Source organism: Hippopotamus amphibius, chromosome 6 (assembly GCF_030028045.1).
Source record: "Hippopotamus amphibius kiboko isolate mHipAmp2 chromosome 6, mHipAmp2.hap2, whole genome shotgun sequence".
In the NCBI taxonomy this organism is placed as follows: Eukaryota; Metazoa; Chordata; class Mammalia; order Artiodactyla; family Hippopotamidae; genus Hippopotamus; species Hippopotamus amphibius.
Genome location: NC_080191.1, coordinates 159,937,352 through 159,960,643, shown reverse-complemented (window position 1 = coordinate 159,960,643; position 23,292 = coordinate 159,937,352). Strand labels below are relative to the sequence as shown.

General features: G+C 36.1%; 1 protein-coding gene across 4 annotated transcripts in view; it reads right to left on the bottom strand.

Moving 5' to 3' along the window:
- The window catches only part of VPS8 (VPS8 subunit of CORVET complex), a 280,030-nt gene that overhangs the window by 221,960 nt on the left and 34,778 nt on the right, over positions 1-23,292 (bottom strand). For all 4 annotated transcript variants that reach the window (XM_057737662.1, XM_057737661.1, XM_057737663.1 and 1 more), the window contains exons 8-17: positions 21,207-21,328; positions 20,335-20,421; positions 17,491-17,558; positions 15,848-16,001; positions 15,684-15,743; positions 14,272-14,379; positions 10,843-10,923; positions 8,269-8,439; positions 1,556-1,630; positions 748-783 (exon numbers count right to left, since the gene is read on the bottom strand). In XM_057737662.1, coding sequence (XP_057593645.1) covers positions 748-783; positions 1,556-1,630; positions 8,269-8,439; positions 10,843-10,923; positions 14,272-14,379; positions 15,684-15,743; positions 15,848-16,001; positions 17,491-17,558; positions 20,335-20,421; positions 21,207-21,328 — 962 coding nt within the window. The remainder of the gene's footprint in view (positions 1-747; positions 784-1,555; positions 1,631-8,268; positions 8,440-10,842; positions 10,924-14,271; positions 14,380-15,683; positions 15,744-15,847; positions 16,002-17,490; positions 17,559-20,334; positions 20,422-21,206; positions 21,329-23,292) is intronic.

The window sequence follows — 23,292 nt, the reverse complement described above, 5'->3', positions numbered from 1 at the left end:
GAAAAACAATTTCGTAAAGCACTGGCTAGTACAGTGACTATATGGGCCAGTATAAGCAGCCACAAGGCCTAAATACGAAAAGAGGAAACAGCTGGAATGTCCCTGTAGCAGAAACAGCTAGTTATCACAATATCCATTCACTCCCTCCTCTTTCGTAACAAATCCCAAGTTTATTTGCGACAGCAGTAAACCAGCTAAAGGACTTTTCTAAAATTCCCCTGTAGCCACTTGCGCCATGTGACTAAGTTCTGGCCAATGACAAGTGTAAGTGCTATCTGGACCTTTCTGGGATGTCACCTTAAAAGGCTGGGGCCAGTCTTCTCTTCTCTTTCCTCCTTCCTGGAATGTGGACTTAAAAGTTGAAGCTCCAGCTCCATTTTGGAGCACAAAATGATCTTGAGACTAGACTCCACACACAAGGATGGTAGAATAGGGTAGTATGCCAAAGACCATGGATGGAGCTGCCATACTAGCCACAGACTGCCTACCTCCAGGTTGCTTTTACATGAGAGAGGGATCTTTTATACCACTGGTATTTTGAATCTTCTGATATATGCAGCCAAACCTTATCATGAGTTATAGTCAGTTTTATCAAATCAAGTATATGATAGTTACAACGGTTTTGAGGCACACTTCTGAAATTAAAAAGCACAAACCCAAATAATCTTTTTCTGCAAAGTCAAAACAAAAGATGTTAAGATGCTCTCAATTCAATAGCGCTAACATATAAAATTACTTTGAACTCACCTCTCTCCAGCTCCTCAGCATCATCACATAAACAGACTGGAAAATAAAGAGAAGGAAATTAAAATTATCATCTTTAACAGACTTGTTTGATACATTTGTCTCAGTCCTACATCTCATATTACATAAAAACATTTCATACTACAGTTAGAAGTATTTACTAAAGGGTCTTCAAGGGCCTACATTAAAGAGTACATCGAACATTTAAAGGTCAAATAGTCTATAGTCCAAGAAGGAGTTAATTCCATGGACAAGGAAGAAGGAAAGTCCAATCTCCCAACATGTTTCTCCATGTTAAGTTTAAAAAAAACCCCACAGGAACAAATTGATACACAAAAAGTTCCTATTCTAAGTCAAAAGTCTCAATGCATTTTAATATGCCCTATGCTGATCTAAGCTAAAGGACATCTTAATTACACAACAAATACACATGATAAGGTATCTTCCCAGTCATGAAGCATAAATGTGAAGGAAGATTACAAAAGTATACCTCTGAATAAAGAAAATAAGCATCCTATTAGCCAGAACCTAGACAAAAGTAAAAATACAGTATATCTAAAAGTAGAGGAAGTAATTAGTTGTACAGCATAGAGAACTATATTCAATATCTTGTAATAATCTATAATAAAATTAAGGGGCAATCTTAAGAAAATTAATTAGTTAAAAATCACAATCACCTAACCCTAAAAGTTTTTAATTATTGCTGATCAGTATTCACTTTGTAACGCACTGCCCTCTTCACCAGCAGCCTCCTTCAGCTCCAACTATCCTGACACAAATGCACGCCAAGTCACAGAGTGGAAGAACTTACTTTTGTCCCCAAATAAAAGATCTGACCACCATAGCTACTGATGGATTGATAACAAGCCTTCTCTCCAACCAAAGCCTAAAAAGAACATTTAAAGGTAAAAATTATATGCGTTAGAAGTCTCAAGTTTTAAACAATGCAGCTTACAGAGACAACATGGTTTCATCCCATAAGTGAGTGGGGCAAAAAATGTCAGTCAAGTGCCAGTCTGTCAGTGGAAGTGGCAGAAAAGACAAAGCGCAAAGGTAATTCTCTGCTTATATACGGTCTTTTTATTTTTCAGAGTAATGCAGAAAAGGGAGGAACATGCCCACATCCAAATTTGAAGGAAAATTGTTGCAACCTGCCCACTACTGGATGACAGGTAGTCACTGCTTCTGGCAAAGAACAGGGCTAATTGAAATGGTACCTCCAAGTACTTTGAAGTAAATATCAACAAAAAACACAAAAGGAAACAGGAAGATAAAACAGCATGGTATATGAAAGTCAGCATAGCCCAGCAAAATAGAAATGAAACCTACTGTCTGATAAATCTGGGTTGCAAATTTTGGCTCTGTCACCTACTGGGTGACAACTGAAACAAGTTTCAAACTTCTGATACCACATTCTTCCATCTCTGAAAACCACGCAGTTTCTGGGAGGCTTAAATACATTAATATTTATAAATCTCTCAAAATATGTAAGTGGTCAATAACTGATAACTAGCAATTTTTCTTAACTTTTTATTATAAAAATTTTAAAATATATACAAAGGTAGAGAGAATAAAATATTGAACCCAATGTATTCAGTAACCAGCTTCATTATCAGCTCTTCATGAATCTTATTTCATCTATATTCCCACTGACTCCCCTTATAACACAGTAAAAATTTTGAAGTGAATCTCAGATTTTGAACATCTCATTTACAAAAATTCAGTATATGCACAATAAATAAACCTTTTTTCACATAACCACACAATTTCATTGACAGACTTTTAAAAATTAACAATCATTCCTCGATGTGAAATATCCGATCAGTGTTTGGATTACAAATTGTCTCATAAGTGTCAAATATTACTGAGGTTTTTGCTTTCTGTTTTGTTTCTACGTTTCACTTGTTTAAATCAAGACCCAAATAAGGGCCACACGTTGAAGCTGGCTGATACATCTCTTAAGCATCTTTTAATCTACAGAGTTTGCATCTATCTCTCACAGTCCTTTATTTTCCTTGAAGTTTACTTGTTGAAGACACTGGAACCCTTATTCCATTGTTTCCTACTACCTGGATTTTCCTAATGGCGTCCCCATGGAATCTTTTAACATGTTCCTCTGCTTCTATATTTCCTCCAGAAGATCAGAATCAGGGTTCGGTTTTGTTGGGGGTGGGGGTGTTTCTGGCAGTACCACTTTAAGTACGATGTTAGCGGTAGGATTTTTGTGGATGCTCTTCGTTATCAGGCTGAAGAAGTTCCCTTCTATTCCTAGTTTGCTAAGAATTTTATCAGGAATGGATACTGAATTTTGTGAAATGCTTTTTCTACATCTTTTGAATTGTATTATTAACTTTCTTTTACAATAAACTAATATTGTAATGGTGAACTGCATTGACTTTTGAATGTTAAACCAGCCTGGCATAACCTGGAAAAACACTCTTGGCCATAATTACACTTTTTATACATTGCTGGTTCCTATTTGCTACTATTTTAAGGATTTTTGCTTCTATGCTCGTGAAGTCATCGGTCTGTAGTGTTCTTTATTGTAATGTCTTCGGTTTTATTATCAGAGGTAAGCTGGTGTCATAAGAAGATGTGCTCCCTTTTTCTCTATTTTTAAAAAGATTTTTGTGTAAAATTGATATTTTTTCCCTTAAATATAATAGACTTCACTAGTCAAGCTATCCAAGCCTGGACTTTCTTTGTAGGAAATCAAGTTGATGCACAGCCACACAGAAGTACAACCACTTAGATTTTCATTTCTTCTTGAGTCAGCTTTGGTCATTTGTGCCTCCCAAAGAATTTTCCCATTTCATCTAAAGTTGTTTAATTTATGGGCATAAAGTTATTCATATTATCTTTTTAATGTCTTTAGACTCCATAGTGGTCGCACCTCTCTCATTCCTGATATTAGTAATTGTCTTCTCTTTTCCTGGAGGTTCATCAATTTTATTTACCTTTTAAAGAACAAGCTTTATTTTCTTTGATTTTTCTCTGTTGTTTGTCCATTTCCTACTTAATTGATTTATGTTCACCTTTATTATTTCTTCCTTTATATTTGCTCTTCTCTATTTCCTTAAGATAGAACTTAGATCACTGATTTGAGATTTTTGCTTAAGTATTTAATGCTATAAATTACCCTCAAATTGATTTAATTACGGACTACAAATTTTTTTTGAAGTGTACCTGATTTACAATGTTGCATTACTTTCAAGTACACAGCAAAGTGATTCAGTTATACATATATTATATATAGAGATATATATTCTTTTTCAGATTCTTTTGCCTTATAGATTATTACAAGATATTGAGCATAGTTTCCTGTGCTGTACAGTAGGTAGGTCCTTGTTGGTTATCTATTTCACATACAGTAGTGTTTATATGTTAACCCCAAACTCCTAATTATCCCTTCCCCCCCTCCCCTTTGGTAACTATAAGTTTGTTTTCTACATCTATGAGTCTGTTTCTGTTTTGTAAATAAGTTCATTTGTATCATTTTTTGAGATTCCACACAAGTGACAGCATGATATTTGTCTTTGTCTGACTTACTTCACTTAGTGTGATCATCTCTAGGTCCATCCCTGTTGCTGCAAATGGCATTATTTCATTTTTTTATGGTTGGGTAATATTCCACTATAGTGGAATACACACGCACACGCACACACACACACACATAGCCATTCGTGTGTTGATAGACATTTAGGTTGCTTTCATGTCTTAGATATTGTAAATACTGCTTCTATGAACATTAGAGTGCATGTGTCTTTTTGAATTATAGTTTTCTCTGGATATATCCCCAGGAGTGGGATCACTGGATCATATGGTAATTCTATTTTTAGTTTTTTAAAGAACCTCCAAACTGTTCTCCATAGTAGCTGTACCAATTTACATTCCCACCAACAGTGCAGGAGGGTTCCTTTTTCTCCACACCCTCTCCAGCATTTACTGTTTGTAGATTTTCTGACAATGCCCATTCTAACCGGTGTGAGGTGATACCTCATTGTAGTTTTGATTTGCATTTCTCTAATAATTAACAATGTTGGGCATCTTTTCATATGCCTATTGGCCACCTGTATGTCTTCTTTGGACAAATGCCTTTTTAGATCTTCTGCCCATTTTTTGATTAGGGATGTTTGTTTTTTTGATATTGAGCTGTATAAGCTGTTTGGGACCACAGCTGTTTGATATGCTGTATCTTCACTTTTGTTTAGTTCAAAATATATTCTAATTTCCTTTGAGATTTCTTCTTTGACTCATGGGTTATTTGTAAAAGTGTTACTTAATTTCCAAATATTTGGGGTTTCTCCAAATTTACCCTGATGACTCCTTCAACACTTTGCTGTAGTTTGTTTTACGGCCTAGCATATAATCTATTGGATGCTCCATATGCACTTGAAAAAGTTTGTAATTTGCTTTTGTTGGGCGGAATATTCTATAAATGTCAGTTAAGTCAAGTTGGTCAATAATTTTTTAAAAGTCTTCTATACCCTTGATGGTTTTCTGTCTACAAATTCTATTAATTACTGATAAAGGAGTTTTGAAATTTCCAAACTCTAATTGCGGACTTGTCTGTTTCTCCTTTTAGATTTGTTAGTTTTTGTTTCATATATTTTGAAGGTCTGTTATTGGGTGCTTAAACCTTTAAGATTGTTATGTCTTCCTGATGAATTAACCCTTTTTTATCAATTTGAAATTTCTCTTTATCTCTGACAATATTACCCACTCTGAAATCTACTTGATCTGATATTAAAATAGCCATTCTAATGATTACTGTTTGCATAATACATCTTTTTCCTTCCTCTTACTTTCAATTTGTCTATGTCTTTGTATTTAATGCGAGCTTTTTGTAGGCAGCATATAGCTGGCTCTCGCTTTTTTAATCCAGTCTGACAATCCTTGCCTTTTAACTGAAATGTTTAGACTATTTTCATTTCCTATAATTATTGATATAGTTGGGTTTAGATGATTTTATTGTTTTCTACTTGTTCTATCTGTTCTTTTTTTATGCTTTGTTGAATTTAATATTCTTTAACATTCCATTTTGTTGCCACTACTGACTTATAAAGGTATACTTCTTTTTCAGTGACTGCTCTCATGTTTACAGTATGCAGCTTTAAGTAATCTCAGTCTACATTTACATAATATTATACTACTTGATGTATAATGTTAAGAACCGTACAATAATACACTTCCTTCCCCCACTCCCTGCTGTTATGTACTAGTTTTGTCACACTATTACTTCTACATATCATAAACATTACTTTTGTTTTAAACAGTCAACTGCTTTTGGTAAATGACAATATTAAGGCATAATTTACATACCATAAAATTCACTAAGTATACAGTAATTTTTAGTAAATTTACAGTTGTTCGGCCATCACCAAAATCCAGTTTTAGAACATTTCCATCACTCCACAAAGATACGTTTTACCCATTTCCAGTCAACCCTCATTCCTACTCCCAGTCCACCCAGTCCCTCTAATCTACATCTGTCTCTATAAACTTGCCTTTTCTGGACATTTCATATAAATAGAATCAAACAATATGTGGTATTTCCATATTGCTTCTTTCACTTAACACAGTATTTTTGAGATTCATCCATCTTGTAGCATGTTAATAGTTCACCTTTTTTATTGAGGAATAGCATTCTAGTACATGGATATACCGCATTTTGTTTAACCATTTATCAGCTGGTGGACATTTTGACTGTTTTGACTTTTTGGCTATTATGAACAATGCTGCTATGAACATTTGTGTACAAGTGTTTATGTAGAGGTATGACTTCATTTCTCTTGAGTAGCTACCTAGGAGTTGAATTGCTCAGTCATATGGAATCTTTAGGTTTAGTATTTTGAGGAACTGCCAAAATGTTTTCCAAGGTGGCTGCACCATGTCCACAAGCAAAATATGAGAATTCCAATTTTTCTGCTTCCTAATCAATATCTGTTATTATCTCTTTTTGACTATAGCCATCCTGGTGGGCATGAAGAGATATCTCATCATGATTTTGATTTGCATTTCCCTAATGATTAATGATGTTGAGTATCCTGTCATCTGCTTATTGGCATTTCTATATCTTCTTTGGGAATTGCTGCAGATTGTTTCTGATGAGAAATCTGCTCTTATATTTGTTGTTGCTCCTCTGCATTTTATGTGTCTTTTTCCTCTGCCTGCTTTAATATTTTCCTCTTTCGGATCAATCTATGTTTATTTTATTTGTGCGTGGGTTCACTGAGCTTCTTGAAATTCTGTGTTTATAATTTTGAAAAGTGTTTGAATGTTATTTCTTCTAATTTTCTTCTCTCCTTTCCTTCAGAGATTTCAACTACACATTTATTAGGCTACTTGGTATTGTTTCATTGCGGTCACTAACACTATTTTTAAAAAATTTTTTTCTCTCTGTTTTATTTTGGATAGATACTATTATGCTATCTTCAAGTTCACTAATATCTTTAAAACTATTGTTTTTGGGATTTTTTTTCCAGACAGGAGAGTAAATCCAGTCCCCATTATTCCATCATGGCTGAAAGTGCAAGTTCAAAGTCTATCGGTATTTTTAATAACCACTCAAACAAAAGAAAATATCTAAGTATGGGACAATAATTATTCTTACTTTAGTGAATTTTATTGCATCACTATTTCTTCTCCTGGATTTTCCTAGTTTCTAAATTCTGAAAATATATATGGAAGACCCTTTCACATATATTTATGCTTTAATATCTCAGGAAGATTTGAGCAATGGCTAGATATTATGCTGCAGACACTCATTAAATATGACCTTCATTACTGTTTTTTGTTTTTTTTTTTTTTCAAGAAATTACCCAGAGAAGCCTCACAAAAGTCTAAATTTCCTGCTTAAAGATTACTGGCTTTGGAAACATGAGATCACAATTCAAAGTAATTTAACTGTAAACTACCTGTGTAAATTGCTAAAGGCCATTATTGTCATTGCTTAAAATATAGTAAAATTAATACTAAGATCATAACTTTTGTGTCTTCCTTCTCTGTAGGCTCCTACATTTCACCTATTTCCTGTTCTTCATGAATCTTCTTTCTTTCTTTTCAAGCTATATTTACCTTTTAATGACTACAGCCTCCATACTTGTTCAAGTTTTTACTAATCACCCAAGTATTTCCAAAGCCTTACAGGCTCCCTGTCTCTCTAGTCATTTATTCCTTAAATTATCAGGCTGTTGCCAACATACTAAACTTTCTAAAATATCTTGCTTTCACAATTTCCTTCTCATGAACTTTCAACTTCATTTCATTATTCCAGTATAAAAGTTAGAATTCTTTGGTATTAAATTAGTCATGTTTCCGAATAGAAGATAACAGGAATTATTGTTTTAGTTCACGTTCCTGAACACTTACAAACACACTCACATCCACCTCAGCCCATTAGTGGCTTTTAAAGAAACATCTCAAGACATAAAGATAACTCCTCAGAATTCCTATTTCTAAAACAAAACAACAACAAAATACCAAGTTTATCAAGGCACTATTAAGATAATGGATGACCCTTACCAGCGCCTGGCTCACGTTTCCTCCAGTGGCTAGAGATTTGAAATGGCTGCTGTTATAGACCAACTGAACTTCTGAGATCTCCACTGTTTCCAATTCCTCTTGAGTTTGCCGATCAATCACATGCAACTTCTCTACACTGTCCAAGAGCACAACTGTGCGTGAGTTTATCCACTGTAATTCAAGCACACAACAACACAGAAGTGAGGCCCATCCCACACCATCATCCAGGACAAGAAAGCTTGGCAACTCAAATGACGTTGACCACCTTATCCATTTAATTAATAACTTGATGACACTACAATCACAGCAAGAACTACTCAGCGACAACCCAGAGAACAGTAGGTGCACAACATAGTATTGAGTTTTGATGGTATTAAAATAACTCAAAGAAGGCTAACTAAGAGCTCTAATAGATATTATGGTATATACTGATTTTTATCAATTTTTTTAAAAGGTACATTGGCACGATGACTTAAGCAAAGTGACCAACCCCGCATTTCTAGTGTTTTTGACATTAATCAAACAAAAGGACAAATGAAACCTTATAAACCTAGCTGGTCAAAGAATGATTGTTAGCATTTAAGTAATTCATATTTTAAAATAGAAGCTATTTAAAACATATATTTCCTTCAAAACATACCAACAAATTATGTCAGAGTTCTTTGATCTATATATCCTGAATATTCTTTAATTAGTACTATTACAATTTTAAAAGTAACAATGTTAAAATCTTCTGAAGGATGCCATTTTGATAAATTTCTTGGGTTATAGATAAGATTTCTTATTTTCAAAATATTTTTTTTGCAAAATCTCAATCCCTCCCCAAGAAGTAAATGAAGTCTTAAAATCTGCTCAATTAGGATTTCTAAAGTAGCCAGAACAAGTATTTCCCCTGCACTTTCTCTCTCTGGTATTCATTTTGGTTTATTTATATGATCTCTTCCCATATTATCAGAAATTATTTGCATAATATCATATCAAAGACAATCAAGTTGAAAATGGATCAATTTTCTTTTAACTATGCTGAATATATACTTTAACGCTGTGGAGTGGCTGCTATAAGGGAAAGGTTTGGTTTGGTTTTCCAAAAAAAAATCTCTCAGAAAACCGTTTGACACTCAAATCATCTACAAAGAGCTTTTGTAAGGTGCTCTCTTGATTACTTTGAAAAACAAAGTATCATTTAGGAAAGACACATTATTCAGCCTATATAAATTTAGTGCTACTTTTTAGATGCTTTCAAAGGTCACCTGATTAAAGGAAAAAGAATGACAAAGAATGTCAGCAGGATTAGCAATTATTCTTGGGATTAGATCCCCACAATTTTTAAGAGTTGACACATTGTAAACAAGCCTTTTAAAGGTAACTTACAAAGCAATGCAATTAGGGGTCACATCTTGAATAAGCCACAGGACAAATGAAAAATTCCGATTGCCCTACTATTAGGAGAATGGCTGCTTGTGCTGGGAAAATTTTTTCCAGGGACAGAATCATGTGCAGATTTTTAAAGTACTGTATCTCAAACATCTTAAACGGAAGTGATGATGATGAATTCTAGAGAACTGTGTTGGATGATCCAACAAGGGGTTCTGGTGATGACAAAAACACTGATGTCTTATATGCATGAGAAGAAGTTGAACAAAATTATTTCATGAAATGTGTATAAAAAAAGTATTATTTCTAAATCAAGTCTATATATGAGATTAAAAGGCAATGTGCAGCTGGGCTTCCTAGGTGGCACAGTGGTTAAGAATCCACCTGCCAATCAGGGGACACAGGTTTGAGCCCTGCTCCAGGAAGATCCCACATGCTGCAGAGCAACTAAGCCCGTGTGCCACAACTATTGAGCCTGCGCTTTAGAGCCCATAAGCCACAACTATTGAGCCCATGTGCCGCAATTACTGAAGCCCACACGCCTAGAGCCTGTGCTCTGCAACAAGAGAAGCCACGGCAATGAGAAGCCTGTGCACCACAACAAAGAGTAGCCCCTGCTCACCGCAACTAAAGAAAGCCCGTGCAGAGCAACGAAGACCCAAAACAGCAAATAAAATTAATTAATTAATTTTTTTAAAAAGGCAATGTGCAACTAAATTAATAAATCATCTATTATAAAAACTGATAGCATAAAAAATTTTTTTTAAACCAAAAGTTGCTCAGGACTGAGATGCATGGTAGAGAGAGAGCTCTGCAAAGTTTTTAGCCACAAGAAAAGAATAGCTCCTGAACCAATGAGGACATACTCAGAAGTACAAAAATGCGTTTAAAAAGAGAGCCCAGCAATGATCTTGAAGAAATGATTCTGATCTCCCCTCTGAGTTAATCAGAGTATTAAAGAAAACTTTTGCCAAGTCTGCCAGTGTTCAGCAGGACACAAGGCTGAAAGGCAATAAAAATAATGTGGCATCACACCAATCTCAGACTTTATTCAATGCAAGCAGGACTTAACTTCTGTCCACATTTTATATAATCCTAAAGGTCATGGTTTATGGCAGAAATCCTGGTAGCCTTAATACAACACGGACTCAAAACAATTACATAAAATAAACGGGGATATTTCATTTCAATAGTACTCACAGTAAAGTTGATGAGGTCATAGTATAGGTGAAGATGCTTCTGCTTAGTAACATGTATTGCTCCAGAATCGTCTCTCTTAACCTGATGATGAAATAAAAACAACCTAAATATCAGCTATTGTTTGAGAGCCGTTTTAAAGTCTCTTACCTAGTCAATCCACCTAGAAAATGATTTCCATTCAGGATATGGATAAAACAAAAATACTGATGATGAAAGAAACTATTATACAAATGAAAAAAAAATCATTCACATCATGATTTGTACCAAAATCCACGGTATATCTGGTCAGTGGTCTCGCTGTCAGTTTCGGCATACCTTGTTTTATTGCACTTCACTTTACTGTGCTTCTAGATATTGTGTGTTTTACAAACTGAAGGTTTGTGGCAATCCTGTGTCAATCTATCAGCATCATTTTTCCAACATTTGCTCACTTCATGTCTCTGTGTCACATTTTGGTAATTCTTGCAATAGTTCAAGCTTTTTCATTATTATTGTATTGTTATAGTAATCTGTGATCAGTGATCTTTGATGCTACTATTGTAATTGTTTTGGTATTTTTTAGCAATAAAGTATTTTTAAATTAGGGTATGTACATTTTTTTTTTAGAGATAATGCTATTGCACACTTAAAAGACTACAGTATAGTGTAAACATAACTTTTATATGCACTGGGAAACCAGACAACTTATGTGACTCACTTTACTGCAATATTTGCTTTATTGCAGTGGTCTGAACTGAACCCACAATATCTCCAGGGTATGCTTGTACTGGCAAATACTATAATATTCACTCCATCATAATTCAGAAAAACCTAACTTCATCACATCAATGACTGTATTTAGCCAGAGTTAAAGCATGAAATGGGATTGGTGGCCTAATGTAAAAAAGTAACACAAAACCTCATTAAAAAAAAAAAAAAAACTGCTACAGTGACAAAACTAGACTTCTTTGAAGTATGATACTATTATAGCTCAAATAGCCCAAAACTTCCCCAAAGAATCTCAAGTGTCAATATTTAATTTATATATGCATATATATACTCTCTATAATCTTACAATCATCCTTATAATTTACTCTCTCCACTTCTGCTCCAAGGTGACAGAGCACTGAAGAAGAAAGCCACAGCACAACAACCTGCCTAAACTTCATGACATCTAATTCACCCTGGGTTTTCTTGCATACTCCCCATAGTAGTGTTCTAGATGTCTTCCTTTCCCTGTAAGTCCCAATTCCTCTTTGCCTTCTAGTCCCATGACTTGCAGTGTTAGCCTCACCAGATATCTTAATAAACAACTGAAACCATTTAATGTGAGCCCTTTGTGTATTCCCATCTTCACTTCCTAAGTCACTTCCCCTGTAAGAAAGAATGCTGTAGTAAAAGGAGCGTAGGATCTACAGCCATGTGTTTAAAAGTAAGTTCCACAGCTGAGTCACCAAGATAAATCATTTATTCTTTCAATTTCCTCATTTGTAAAATGAAAATAAGACAGCACCAAATTGGTCCATATCTTACATATGTTCAAAGTGTTTCACAAACAAAAAGATCAACACCAACATTCACTATTCTGAGACTGGCTAAAGTCCTCGCTAAAGAAAATCACTTCACCTGTATATACTCTAAATCCACTTCCTCCATTGCTGTTTAATATTACACCTCCCTTGCTAACATATTCAATCACTCCTTTGAAAGGGCCTTTTCCCTCTTGCTATCAAACAGGTTTCTGACTTTTCCATCTTTAAAAAACAAAAACAAAAAACCTTCCCTTGATTTACTTCTTACAGAAAGTTAACCATTCTTTTTCCTTTTGCAACCAAATGCTGTACTATAATTGTGTAAGTCCGTTCTTCTAGATACCCATTTCTTTAACAAGGCTCTAGCCTTGTTAATCTAGCTTCCGCCTCAATTCCGCTGATAATTAGTCCTCTGAAAAGTTTCTAAAGAACTACTTCTTGCATATCTGGTGGCCTTATCGTCCGTCTTCTTCATGGATCTCTCTTTGGTATTGGTATTACCCTGGACTTGATAATGTCCTGAAGCCTCTCCTTCTGCCACACTGTTCTATTTCCCCTCCTACTTCTACATGCCTTTATAGGATCCCCCTTTCCTGCCTTCTCTTTTTCCTTTCCCTTACATAAGTGTCCACCAAGCTTATGTATGCTCTTGCTTTTGATTTTCACAGCTTCAACTACCTTCTCTATTCTGGAATTCTCATTTTCACCCCAGACCTGGACTGCCAATTCTCCCAGAGGACATTCCCCAATACGACACTTGTGAGTCTCACCTTCGCTTCCAACCCAATGCATTCAATTCTTCCCTGACCCTAAACTTTTTGACTATTTCATGCTTCTAAAATGCAAAGCCAGAAATGCAATGTTTTGTTTATGTCCTCCAGTCCCCAGATCCACTAAGATGAGAAGCCTTGTCTTTCCTTCAAAACGCCATCCCTAACTCTCACTGCAACCATCCTTGTCTAAAGAACTCACACTTGCTTTATTACAAGAGCAAAACCCTTCCTTTCCCTCCAAACTCCTATCATCTGTTCTTTTTGCTATTTCTACAGCAATCTTCCTAAAATGTCACTTAAATCATATCACTTTGATTACCTAAGAGCCTGTGATGGCTCCCCATTACCAATCTTGGCCAATTATTATATAATCTAGATCAGAGGTTGGCAAACTGTGGTGCACTTGCTTCACTGAGCTAGGAAACCCAAGAAGAGATTCCACAGGCACATTCTTACCTCTGTAACTTCAGTTCATCTTATTTTTTCCAATATGCATATCCGCCCCTTCTATAGTATTTGCCTTATATCCTTCATAAAGTCTTCCGCAGCCTCTCTAGTTCATATAAATCTCTTCTTCTTACTCTGAACTTATATCAATTTTTAAATTCTCATCACATAGTTGAATCTTTAAACTGTTCTATTAGTAATGAACATACTGGTTTGCCTTTCAAACCACATTTTAACCTACATGAAAGAAAAAGTTAAGTTTATACTTCCTTCAATTGCCTCTTGTGTCCATTACGGTGTAGATAACATAGTAGGCACTCGATGATACTGGCTGTCTAATAAATACACTATATGTAGATAGGCAAGCCATTAATACAGACCTATGTACATTCATATATTTATACATACACATAAACCATCAATTATTTATTAGTCAAAGGAGATGGAACTGAGAAATACACCATGAAGAGGCATGGAGTTGAGGGTGATCAGCTGTTTTCCATGTTAACCACTAAAGCTTCTAAATAAAAATTAAATAGAATCTAATAGATAAATAATAAATAGAACAGACAAATAGAATTCTCCAAAGAATTATGATAGCATATTTCTTTGACACAATATTAAGTTACTGGCGAATCAGAAACATAATCCTATGATAAAGGACTTTACCCCAGATTTAGCATCACATTAGGACTTACCAGTAGAAAATGAACAACATCTCCTCTGCAGAAGGCAAGCATGGGATTCACGTAATTATGCACTGCCACAAAGTGCCAGGCCAGCAGTGGAACACTGGAAGGATCCATCTGAGTGAGGAGAAGGGAAAAAAAAAAAAAAAAGTCATCACCAGCAACGCACAAAAGAACATAGAGAAAACCCTGGTTTATAACAGCATCTGACTGGTGTTCCTTGATAGAAGGTCTCCTAATTTCTCACTAAAACTCCAAAGGAGCAGGGACTGACTGGGCAGTGTCATGAGGGAACTTTCTGTGCGGATGCTAATGTTCCACATCTTGACAGAGGTTTGGGTTACAAAAGTACATACCTTTTGTCAAAGTTCAGCAAATGTACACTCAAGATCTGCGCATTTTGTTGTGTAAATTTTTACACCAAAGGAAAAACTTCAACAAATACTAAACTGTACTAAATCATATGCATGCTGAATATTTAGGGGAAAAAAGTACTAATTCCTGTAATTTACTTGGAAATACATTTTAAAAAAACATAATCTGATGAATGGAGATGAATAGGTATATAATAATAAAGCACCATAAAATGCTAATGGTAGAGTTTTATGATGGTAGGTATATAGATGTTCAATGTAAAATTCTTTCAACTTCTCTACTTGTTTGAAAATGTTCATAATAAAATGTTGGAAAAAACACCAATAAAAACAAACAAAAACACGTAAACACAAACTACCATGATAAATCTCAATTAGCCAATAAAGCTCACTTAAGAACTGTTAATGGTAATATAAGCCAGCTTTGCCATCTGAAAGGGCAGACCTGCTTCTCCTGGGGACCAGAGATATGCCGAGTACCAACAAGAAAACAGAAGAGTGGGTTCCCTCACTACAGGGGCTACTTTCTGAACTAGTCTTGGTCCTGTACCATCATTCTCCATCCCATCCCATCATGCCTCTCCTCATACATACACTGGAAGAAAACAACTCTTTGAAAACTATCAAGCAGGAAAGAAAAGGGAAACTGAGGTGTGCATAATACATTCTGAGAAGTATCATCCCCCAAAGTAAAATATCAGAGGCAGAAGAAGCCAAGGAAAGAGTGTGTCACAGCAATTCATGCTGGATATTGTGGTGGGGTGTCCTCTATCAGCAGTTCATTACCAAAGCAGCAGCTGTTCATGAGAAAAAAACTTAACAGAATAAAGGTAGAAAAGTACAGACCTTGTGATCCCCGGAATACTGCCCTAGTCACCAGCTTATGCTGCTTTGGTCACATCAAGGTAAGTATTCAGTGATCTTTGAAGCGCTGATTTCCATTCTACCTAGTTTTCTGACAACCTCACAGAATTCACCACTTGCAAGTCATTCTCCCCAACCTCCTGACATGGTCTTTTTGCCAATAAGATGGAGAGGCTTACTTACCCGTCCATAAGGAAAAGTCATCCACACTTTTAAGGATGGCTTCAATCCGATGACTAGTATCTTTAAGGGAAAAAAACACATGTTCAATATCTACCCTGCAATTTTCAAATTTTTGGTATTCAAAGACTTTCAAGTTATGAGCTTCATCTTCTAAACACACCTACCTTTGTTAAGGATGCCATGGCCAATAAGGAAAACTGTGTGATGGGATGATCTTTCAATTCAGGCTTAGAATGGAGAGGCTCAATACAGCAAACTTCACCCTTGGAACCACTGAACAGGCATCTAGATTCACATGTTCTCACTCCCATCACTCTCCTGAAAACGTAACCCAAAAATGCCGAATCAACTTAGCAATGATCCAAAGCACTACATCCCTAGCGTGGACTACAACAAAAGCCTCCTAACTCCTTCTCCTGCCCCCAACAATCCAAACTGCACACAACATCAGCATGTCATTTTTAATGAAGGGGTGAGATTTATCACCCTTCTCCTAAAAACTCTCCAATGGCTTGCCACTGTACATAAGACAAAATCCACTCTTTACCATGTTTAAAAGGTCCTATGTGATCTGGCTCCCACCTTCACTCCTCCACCAGTACTGCTGCTGCTGACAAACGCACGCTCCAGCCACACCTGCCTTCTCTCCACTGCTCTAGCAGCCCACGCCGTGCCCACCTCAAAGCCTTTGTGCTTGAACATCCCTCTGCCTGGAACACTTCCAGATCTTTCCACTTGCTGACCAGATTGTCATTCAGGTCTTTACTCAAATGTCACCTTTCACAAGAAGCCTTCCTGAATTATCCTCAAATGCACTCCAGCACACTGACCTGTTTTATTTCCTTCGCAGCACCCATAACTATCTAAGTTATTTTATTCATGTGTTGGTTTATTGTCTGTCTCCCTACTCCCACCCCAACTAGAATATAAGTTCTATTGGAGTAGCAACCTTGCCTGGTTCTAAGCTGGAACTCTGGTGTCTAGAGCAATGCCTACACATGGGAGATGCTCAATAAACATTAGCTGAAGAAATCAATAGCTGTTTCTCGTTGGGGTTTTTTTTGGCTGCATCAGGTCTAGGTTGCGGCACCCTGGATCTTTGTTGCGGCATGCAGGATCTTTCATTGCGGCGCATGGGCTTCTCTCCAGCTGTGGTGGGCAGGCTCTAAAGCGTGAGGGCTCAGCAGTTGCATCCTCCGCACTAGATGGTGGATTTTTAACCACTGGACCACCAGAGAAGTCCCAATCAATAGTATTTTTTAAGCAATTACTTCGGGCTCGACATTGGCAGACGTATGAGAAATACAAAACATAGTCCTTACTTTGAAGAACTTACGGAAATATAATACATTGAAGTTTTTGCTCTACTTTTTTTTTAAACTCAGATTTATAAATATTCTTCCATGTATCTAAACAGTCTTTCCTCTTATTTAAAGGGTAAACAGGGTAATTCCAAGGCAATAAAAACCTTTCTACACCTGGTCATTATTGTTATAACCAACTGGGCCTGGGGCCTAAACTGAAATTCATGAGATTCTCCAGAATAATGGTTCCCAAGATTGGCAGAGCTTATGAATACTTTGGGGAGTAGGAGTCTAAAACCCCAACTTGGACCTAGTGAGACAGAGTTTGGGGGGGCCTGGCCTGCTGTCCTGTATGTTCGATATGCCTCCCCAAGGAAGTGTAACACACAGCCACACTCTATTTCCAATCATGTGGCTTTTCCAGACCTCTTCATATTCAACTTCAAGTCATTAAACTGGAGCTAATCTTTTCATCTGTCTACAAATGTCCAAGAGTCTCTTACTTGAATGTCAATTCAAAAACAGAGCCTCCGCTGTCGTTGCAAATTGCAAGAGTTGGATCATCTGTAAACTAAACAGAGAAGGAATAAATTTTCTTATAGATTTTTAGACAACCAATCAAGTGTCAAAGAAAAAAAACCGTAAAATTTTAAAAGTCTAAGACAAACACATTTAATAGCATTTGAAATCACCTAAACTAGATTTACCTCGTTACTCTAAACATACAAACTTACCCGTATTCAGAATAAAAATGGCTCAATACCTTTAAAAAAATGAGGCCTTAAAAAAGCAAAACCAGCTTTCATCAGGATAAAAGAAAAATACAAATTTGACTCATAAAAGCCCTAAAGTTCTCTACTTGAGTTCTTTTTTTTTAATAAATTGTACTTCTTCCTTCCTTCCTTCCTTTCTTTCTTTCTTTGTCTTTCTTTCTTTCTTTCTTGACTGTATTGGGTCTTCGTTGCTGCGTGCAGGCTTTCTCTAGTTGCGGTGAATGGTGGCTACTCTTCCATACAATGCACGGGCTTCTCATTGTGGTGGCTTCTCTTGCTGCGGAGCACAGGCTCTAGGCGCGTGGGTTTCAGCAGTTGTGGCCCATGGGCTCAGCAGTTGTGGCCCACGGTCTCTAGAGCGCAGGCTCAGCAGTTGTGAGGCACAGGCTTAGTTGCTCCAGGGCATGTGGGACCTTCCCGGAGCAGGGATCAAACCTGTGTCCCCTGAACTGGCAAGTGGATTCTTAAACCTCTGTGCCACCAGGGAAGTCCCTCTAGTTGAGTTCTTACATTAATTTCTTTCTAACTTGCTATTGAGCTGAATAGGATACTTTGGATACATTTGCAGTTGTCTAACTTTCAAGAATAAAGACACAGTAAAAGATATTTGGTATCTTTGGGAAATAAACTTGTCAGAATATGTTTTCCGAATAACTGAAGAGTTAATCCACTATATTTAAAAGAGTTTAACTTTTTATGCCACTCCTCTTCCTAAAATGTGCTGCCCCCTCAATCTTCTTCAACAGAGTATACTGCAGTTACTATCATCCAGCCTGGAAAACTCAAATAATAAATAATGTTCACAATGACAGGTTGTCCTAAGGGCTTATGTGGTATGGTAGATATGACTGTGGTAGGATACAAAATTGAGTAACTTAGTTTGTATCACTTAGAGTGACTAGTCTCCCTAACCCCAAAGGTTTGTAAAACCATCCTCAATGGCATGCCTTTGTGCTCTTCAGGGATGGTTGAGGTACAGGAGGCTACTATGAAATTATTCTTCCTCAACCCCACACACAAGTAAAGATGTCCCACATCTTTGCTCTCAAGGCCTAGCTAAGCAGTTGCTAAAGTGGAGTGTAGGAAAAATAATAGCTCTCATAATTTTAGTTATTAATTTTCTACTTCTTGTGTATGTGTTTCATAATGGACTTAAATTTAGTACAGTAGTACAATTAAATAATTTTTAAATAAATATTTTATACAAACACACATATGTATATATAAATGAATTAAAGCCCAAATTGTTATTGATAGGACGTGAAGCGTTAAGTCTGGAGAACAATGAGTAAGAGGTTTGAAGTGCAAGTAGCCGTTGTCAATGGAAGGCCTCAGAAGTAAAGTCAGAGTGTCTGCACTTATCACCATTCCCAAGCAACGCAATTTCCACTACTAGTATGTGTTTAACATCAGCTGCATTCTTCTGCCTTTATTTCTTCTGCCTTTTTCTCTCTGCCTTTATCTCTTGTTTCCTGTTGTTTCTCCCAAAGATTTTGCTTTTTTCTACAAATGGACTGGACTTTTACAAACAACCAAAAAAACATTTATTGAGCAGCTACTACATGTAACACACAAAAATAAAAGAGAAACAGATCCTGGTTTCAAAGATCTTGGTCTATTAAAGGAGATAAGACATAACACAAACAACTATAACATATTAGAAGTTGCCTCATGCCATATGAAAAGAGGTCAAGATGAACAGCCACGATGTTCAGAAAGGGGAGAAATTCTCTCTACTTTTACTTGTCTTGGTTGTTTTCATTGTTACTAAATGCTTCAATGCTGCTTTGTCACAAAAGACTTTTATGTAACTAACCGAGATGCAGACACATCAAGTCCAGATGCTCCCAGACTTTAAAAAGCATACGTATGGATAAGAGAGGTCTTCATAGCTAAGTAACCAAATGTGCACATGATTAAAATCCAGAAGATCTGATTTTAGACTTCCCTAGTTACAGTCCTGTACATTTTATACTTCTGAACATGGGCTTGACAGCATACAAAAACCAAGGTTCACATTGTATTTGTAAATGAAATCTGTTACCTAAGTTGGTTTATTTTTTCAGGCATGTAAGGAGAAAGCCAAGATTCAACTCTTAATGCTTTTCCTTTGGAGGGCTGAAGGAAAATAAACTAACAGATTTGTTTCTAAACATAATGCAAACCTTGGTTCTTTCACAACTGGTGCCTTGAACATCAGATAATTCCCAACAAAGTGTGACAGAGCACACCACCTCAGCAATAAAATCCTGGCGGACAAAACAAAAAGTAAAAAGATCTTTTAAAATCTGCACATGACTTTTCAGTAGGGTACTGCCTGTCTTTGCTGCCAACCTTACTCTAGAATCACATCAATTTACTCTCTTTCCTGATATATCTACTAGGCTTCAATACAACTTACAGCTGAATGTTACCATGCTAGCCCACCTCTGGTTTTAACTTGGGAGAACATCTTGTGCCCGGCAAATAAAAGACAGTTCAGTTTCAAGGATTCTGTTTATGAAGAAATCTACTTAAAAATGGATACAAAGACATAATAATAAAGAATATTAGAAAAAGAAAATAGGAGTTTACCTTAATATGCAGTATTGCTGTTCCCGGAGGGTGAGCATCTGTTATTGATCTTAGAAGCTTCCCACTGGCCAAATCCCACATAGTGATCTATAAGACAACTAAATGCTTTAAAAACAAATTTATTGCTCTTTTTTGGAGTTAAGTATCCTGGCTTTTGGCTGAAATCATCTATCCCTGGTCTATAAACATTGCAGACAAAGAACTATAAAGTTAAAACATAACTAAAGGTTGCAGAGCCACTAAAGCATGGGGCCTTTATTCCCTCTTCATCTTCCTCTCATCCTGCCCAACCTACTTTCCCCTTCAGGTTTTAAACCTTGTCCTTTCACTGAGAGGTAAAAGAAATTTCTTTAATGAGTCAATCTCTTCAGCACTGGTAAAAATTATAGAAAAGGCTTATTGCCAAACCAACTGATGATATATAAGTCAGAAGAATAGAAGAAATAAAATTTACTGCCAGTTTCAGAAGTAAAAAGAAATACCAAAATAGCTATCTAGGAACACAGTAATAAGAATACACAAACCAGAACATAGTATACTTAAAAATCAACAACAATTATCCTCACTACAGTAAGAAAGTAAATTCTGTATAACAGACTGGTTGGTTTATAAAAGCTATTTACTTATATGGACATATGAATTAAGACATTAAAAATCAAAAAAAAAAAAAAAGACATTAAAAATCGCAAACTCTGGCTCAGTCAATAACATTTAAAAATTTGGGCCAAAGTCAGACTAAGCAAACTCAGGTTAGCTCTATAGACATGTCACTTTATAACACGTTTTAGTCTTCGAGATACTGATCTAGATATAATACGGTTTTTTAAATTGATTTTAAATTGTCTTACAGGTAAAATAAAGTTCCTATTTACCTGTCCTTTAGCAAAGCCACAGAGAAGTCGTGAGCAATCATTGTTGATACTGAGGGCAGAGATGGCTCCATACTGACCAACACTAGTGCTACCCAGACAGAGTCGCAAAGCTTGATTCTGATCTAAAGAAAGCAATTGATAAAACTGAGTGAAAGAAATGAAGGGGTGAGTAAATATATACTTAGCATAGACTCGTTTTCAAACACTTTGAGGTGGCAAGAATCAAAAGAGTCAAATGATGAAGTTACATTCACCTTAAAATCTATTTATTGAGCACCTACTAGACACTGGGCATTGAATGTGACACTAAGGATGTAGAAAAAAACAATAACTATTTGTACAAGGAAACATAATCCAAAACTTGCTAATGGTAAGTTTAAAAAATCCTAAGAAAGCTTTTTAAACAAACCAACTAACTTTCATTTTAGAATTGTATCTCTTGCTACTTTTAGGGTGCAAGGTTACATGAAATACCATCTTTTAAAGTAAGTTTAAAACTTCAAAAATCAAAATTAATTAATTTAGAGTTTGGCTGAAATTTACATTTATATTATCCATGAAGAAAAGGTTTACCAGGCAAATTAACAGGATATGTTATAAAAATCACAGGGTATGTTTAAATACTTAAGAAAATTCTTTTCAAGCATCCACATATGCTAAAAGCAAAATAACTCAATTTAGTAGAGATCTGAATTATTTAAGGGCAAGAATTTTGCCGTAACCACCTCTGATTTCTCCAGGAGGCACTGAGATATTATTAAACCTTATTATCTAATAATTAAATTCCTCTAGGGCTTCTCCCAGGCAATGCTTATTTTATATTATATAGAGTTCATTATTGTACCCACTTGAAAACAACAAAATAAAAAATTTAAACATAAGAAGGCATGCCTACAAAACTTAACTGCTGGGGTAGGGGGGACACAATACTTGCACCATCAGGAGTTCTCTCAACTCCCCCAGCAACTGTTTGTGCTCCCCTTCACTATCTACATGCTACTTTTTGGAGGTAAATACATCTTACTCCCACTCTTAGACTACGACCTCTCTATGGCCTGAGATCATAAGTGAATTAATATCCCCAGAATAGCCAGCCTGATCCCTTGCACACAGAAGGTATCTGACAATCATCTGAATAGCTGCCACATTTGCAAATCTTTCTCCTATAAAGGTAAATCTAGTTATCAGGAAAAGCCTAAAGACACTCATTCTCAAATATAAGAAATAATACAAGGCAAGTCCCTTTGCCCATCCAAAGTGAATACTGTAAGAATATTTTTCTGTGTTCATAAGCAGGCTCAAACAACAATCCCCACCTGCCCAGGAGTTCTGACACAATTAATAGCTATCTTCTATCTAGCGCACAGAAAATATTTGATGTTTTCTGAAATCATTTTAGACCTTAGCCTTCCAAGATGAACATCAGAAAAGGAATAAAATTCATAAACATACAAGGTCTGACGATTTTAAAAGTCCTATGTTTATTCACATCTAAAATTATTACAATTACAGATTTTTTTTCCTTATTTTTTCCTTACTTACGTTTTCCTCCCTCCTCCCGTTTAATCCAAATTATTAAAATCTCCTTCTTCCTGTCTAAATATGGCATCACATTTTATTTTGCTTTATTGAAATTGCATGCCTAATATAGCATTTTGCATGACCTCATTTTGTCAGGGCCGCCTTCTACAGTTCGTGGATTACCCATATTCCTTATTCTGCAAACTGTCAAGGTTTAATGGTTCGGCAACAATGTTCTATATATACTACCACTTTGAGTCATGCGAGTAGTCCAATGAATGGACTGAAAATAAGAGGACAAAGACAGCCTCAAAAAGAAGTCCTTTTAGCCTGGGCTGCCTGCCTTCTAGTGGCTGAATAGCATCCTGCTGAGATCCTTTGTAATCCCTGCTTTGAGATCCAAACTCTACACAGTTCTGATCCACCAATACTTAAAGACATTAACTAATGCTTTCTGCTTTAATAAAGTTCACACTTTAAATTAGACTAATTAAGTACTCTTGTAACTCAAGAGAAAGTAGGAGAATTAAGCAGTATGACAAAATAGAGAATAAGGGTACCATTA